This window comes from Syngnathus acus, chromosome 2 (genome assembly GCF_901709675.1).
Source record: "Syngnathus acus chromosome 2, fSynAcu1.2, whole genome shotgun sequence".
NCBI classification, from domain to species: Eukaryota; Metazoa; Chordata; class Actinopteri; order Syngnathiformes; family Syngnathidae; genus Syngnathus; species Syngnathus acus.
The window spans coordinates 3,357,164-3,362,126 of NC_051088.1; the positions used below are offsets into that span (position 1 = coordinate 3,357,164).

Here is a 4,963-nt window from a genome sequence, read left to right on the forward strand (position 1 = left end):
TCCAATATCTCACTTTCTATTTTTTTCTGTATATTTGCATCACATGTGGTAGCATGCTATGAACCTGCGTCTTTCTCCTTCAATGTTGTGTATTATTAGAATGGCAGGAATAGACAGAGCGCCATGGGCCCCATGTGACACCTGTTTTAAGCTGTCAAGGTCATGCGCTTTCTTTACAATGAAATTCAACTCCATCACATTTATTGTATGGCAACAAACTTAACTATTAGTTTGTCCTTAATATTCTATTTTTGTGATTCACAATTCTGGCAACCCTGAAATAAATTTGACCGACTTTTCATTTTTTTTCTCTGATGCACATTATAGTGGGGAGGGGAACGATTATAAAATGAGAGTGACAATAAAGACACACCGATTAAAAGCTTGCAGAGGTTGTTCAGGCATGCACTTGTAACAACCTTCTTCACGTGCCAAAGTGTTTCACAGTGTGTGGACAAAATGGTATGCCAATGTGATTTGTGCATTCCGGAATGTGACATTTGATCATTCATAAGCTCTGCCGTTGCGTTGTAATGAGGGAAGGTTGTTTGGACAGGACAGCTAAAAGCGATGAAGGGTCAGTCTCATTTCTCATAAGACTGCATGGAGATGACTATAAAATATGGGGATATAATGAATGGATCATGAAAAATGTATGGCGAGTTGAAAATAGAGGATAGGAAAGATGAGGTGAAAAAGTATACATACGTTCATCTCCCTTTGTCATAATGTGTGTATAAATAGGCTCAGTCTTACTTAATAAAGCACAAATCAAATTTGCATAAAAAAATGACATTTGATCAAAACGAGTGTCGATTCAATCTTGTTTCCCTTGATCTCGTCCTTGTCGGTAATTGAGCTTGTCATAACAATTAGGACCAAGCCTTTGCGCTATTATTAGCGTTCACATGTTACATTATGTGGGTGTGTACTGTTCTTTTCTGCACAAGGTTGCTGTAGGCGCAAAAGAACAGAAAGTAAAAATGAATTGAAATTTCACAACCATTTCATGAGGTTCGATGCACACAGTTGATTATTTAAATCAGTAGATTTGTGAAAATCAACATTAATGTCTGCTCCAAAATAGTCCCAATTACCTCGATCAAAAGAGATAAAAATTGCCGTAAGCAGTATTCTATGATAATAATAACAGTGTGAAGAAAGAAACATAAGTGGGGAGTCTTTTTTGGTCTTTCAATCTCTCTTTTGGCTCTAACATACCACATTATGCCTTCCTGAGGATTTTTAAATAATTGTTATCATTTGTTTGTCAACATGACTAACTTCTTGTGTCTCTCATTTCGCAGGTGTAGAAGAAGAAAGAAAAAAAGAGTCTGTCTACTCCAGCTCTGCATGGTGATTTTTATCCTGGGTCCTGTTGATCTGCTTTGGCTGAACTGGAGCCATGGACATGGCCCTGGTAGACTTTGGGAGCCTAGATGAGTTGGGCCTCGAGGATGAGGACACTTCTGCGGATGAGACCACGGCTCTTAGCGTGGACATACCCGCAATAGCGGACATGCCTGTTGGCAACCGTCGATTTCAAGCCCCACCGTACCACAACAGTCCTGTTCCGTCATGCATGTGGGAATCCACATCATCAACACCCCTCCGACTTCTACAGACGCTGGATGTGCCTCATTCCCCAATGATAACTCAAAGCATTGAGCACACAGGTAGTCACTCGAGTATGATCTCCAACTGGAAGCTGCTCCTAAGCAGCGAAGGCACGAAGGAAAGCGAGACAATCTTCAGCCAACTCGCTAAGGAGTGTTGCGAGGACCTTTTTGTCGATAAAAGAGGACTGGACGACGGGGATCAAAAAGTTATTATAAACATCGCCGGTCTTCGCTTTGAGACTCAGCTCAAAACCTTAGACCAGTTTCCCGATACGCTGCTAGGAGACCCTCAGAAAAGGATGGACTATTTCGATCCCATGAGGAACGAATATTTCTTCGATCGGAACCGACCCAGCTTTGACGGGATTTTGTATTACTACCAATCCGGGGGCAAGGTCAGACGTCCAGCAAATGTTCCTCTGGACGTGTTTACCGATGAAATAATATTCTACGAGCTTGGGAACCAAGCTATGGAGCAGTTTCGGGAAGAAGAAGGATTCCTTAGAGAGGTCGACATCCCGCTACCAAATAACGACATCTCCAGACAATTCTGGCTGCTGATGGAGTACCCTGAGAGCTCCAACGCGGCTCGATGTGTTGCGCTAGTGTCCGTGCTTGTTATCGTCATATCCATTATTATTTTCTGCATGGAGACGCTGCCGGAATTTAGAGATGACACCGATATTGTCTTGCCTTCGACCCTTAAGCCCGTCAACCTATCTGACGTTCACAGTTCTGCGGCTCCTCCTGATCTCACACTATTTTCCGATCCCTTCTTCGTGATTGAGACCGCCTGTATCGGCTGGTTCTTCTTTGAGCTATGTACAAGATTCCTAGTCTGCCCGAGCAAAAGAGAATTTTTCCACAATCTTATGAATATTATTGATATCATATCCATCATCCCCTATTTTGTCACTGTGGTGACAGAACTGGTCACGAAACCCGAAGATAGCTCCGGACAAAACATGTCTTTGGCTATCCTTCGCATTATACGTCTGGTCAGAGTGTTTCGTATCTTTAAATTGTCACGCCACTCCAAGGGACTGCAGATCCTGGGACAGACCCTCAAGGCCAGCATGAGAGAGCTTGGCCTGCTCATCTTCTTCCTGTTTATTGGAGTTATCCTTTTCTCCAGCGCTATCTACTTTGCGGAGGTCGACGAGCCCAACACGCAGTTTGTCAGCATTCCTGATGGCTTCTGGTGGGCGGTGGTAACCATGACGACCGTGGGCTACGGGGACATGTGCCCCATTACCTTGGCGGGCAAAATGGTTGGGACCTTATGTGCCATTGCAGGCGTATTGACCATTGCTCTACCTGTTCCTGTCATAGTCTCCAATTTCAACTACTTCTATCATAGAGAAACGGAAGCGGAGGACAAGCTGACCTTGTCGGATGCTGTCGAGCAAGCCATCATGGCGGACATGGGTGTGAAACAAAAGAGCAACTCCTCGCTCAATAAGGTCAATGGCATTTGACTTATTTTCACATATAAAGGGTAAAAATAATTGGACGAAATGCCTTCCTACTCGCACATGTTCAGAATAAGCTGAAGTTTCTTGTGTATTCTTTCAAATTATATTGCAGTTTTTCCAAAGCTAACTCAATTCCTGTTTGGAAAATATATTTGATTTAATTTATTCAGTTCTGATATTTAATTCTCTATTGGCCTTGTACTGCATGATAAAGATTGTTCATGTTGTTCTTATTCTGGACCTTCTCGGGTGTTGCAAACGTGGCTCATATGGGCTAACTTCTGTAACGGTTGGCCAAAAGTGATACACCGAGGTTTCAGATTGAATATGAACCCATGCTAATGCTATAATCCCCCCACACACACCCTAAAATAACTACCTACGAAAACTAGCAGTAGAGAGTTCAGACTAGTTTTAATACCATGTACACAAACAAAAAGCATTCAAACAAAACAATAAACTGATGGAAATAATTTGTAGGTGGAGCATTCCTTGAATTCTCCATCCATTCATCCATCCATCCATCCATCCGTCCGTCCGTCCGTCCGTCCGTCCGTCCGTCAATCCATCCATCCATCCATCCATCCATCCATCCATCCATCCATCCATCCATCCACTGCTTACCACTAAACCTAAACCTTTAAAACTTTGACCCTCCCCAAAAAAATGTACGCAACTTTTTTTTAAAATGTTAAATAATTTACCTTTCAACCCTGGATTCCAATGTATTTATAAAATGGAAAACTGTAACAAGAAAGCCATTGATAATGCCAATCAAAGAATACCAACGATTTGTTCCAGATTAAAAAAGAAAAAAAATTTCTCTGAATGCAAAGTCATGTTTCTGCGAGAACAGGAACAAAACAAACCCACATTGGAAACGTCCTGAGGCACTGAATCCATCTGTGGGTACACAGTATGAATCTGTACTACTTTCGGAATATTGGTTATTATTTGAAGGAGTCAAAAAATAGTTACCAAACATGTCTGAGCAGTAAAAAAACCACTCAACTCAATTGTGCATTGGGACTTTTATTATAAATATACTGAATATATAACTTCCCAACATGAAAAGAACTTTTACACAGAAGTAGCAGTTACAATGACTCCTTGTGAGACCAATTTGTAACAAAACTGCAATTCATTTCATGAAGTCATTGGAAATACTACACATAGAAAGTGACTGAAGACCCCAAATACAACCCAATATTGGAAAAAATACAGCATGTGAAAAACATCTGTTTGAAAATGGACTCTAATTGGATGATAGTCCGGATCAGCTCATCAAAGCTGAAACATATCATCATTGAGCAAGAAGAGGAGAATATTCCTTAAAAAACGTATAAGGTCAAATGAGGTATTTTTTTGTACTATTCAGGCTGTTGCCATGTTTGATAGTGTCTTTGCTCCCGGTAGGCCGGGCAAATTTGTTTGGCCTCTATTCCAAACCTTGAAGCAAATTTTTAGAATGCTGAGAATGTGAAGCATCAATGACACAAAAACTCATAATCTTGCCAAAAAAGCCACAAATTGATTTATTCTTTAAAAGAAATGGGTTCATCTTTATTATGTAAATTGAGTAATTAGCATGGCCTTGGCTCTGAGCGCACACACACAGTGTGTATTCTTCAAAGACTTAATTGACCTTCTCCAAAGTGAATGGCTCATCTGTTTGGTAACTGTGTGACTCTTGAGGCAGGTTGGTTTTCGAATTGTGTGACCTTTGGAGTTCCAAGGATGCAGTGGCGGGCCGTGCATTTCACACGTAGGTGTTTCAGTAGTGTGTTTCAGTTCCATCAAGAAGTCCTTTTCTATCGCCATCGAAGCTAATGCTGAAAGTCGAGCCTGCCCTGTCATATTTCTGGCATA

General features: G+C 41.4%; 1 protein-coding gene across 1 annotated transcript in view; it reads left to right on the forward strand.

Moving 5' to 3' along the window:
• LOC119117872 (potassium voltage-gated channel subfamily A member 10) overlaps positions 1-4,693 on the forward strand; it is an 8,630-nt gene extending 3,937 nt beyond the window's left edge. The window contains exon 2 of the mRNA XM_037244481.1: positions 1,308-4,693. Coding sequence (XP_037100376.1) covers positions 1,406-3,097 — 1,692 coding nt within the window. The 5' untranslated portion in view covers positions 1,308-1,405 and the 3' untranslated portion in view covers positions 3,098-4,693. The remainder of the gene's footprint in view (positions 1-1,307) is intronic.
• The last annotated feature ends 270 nt before the right edge of the window (positions 4,694-4,963 follow it).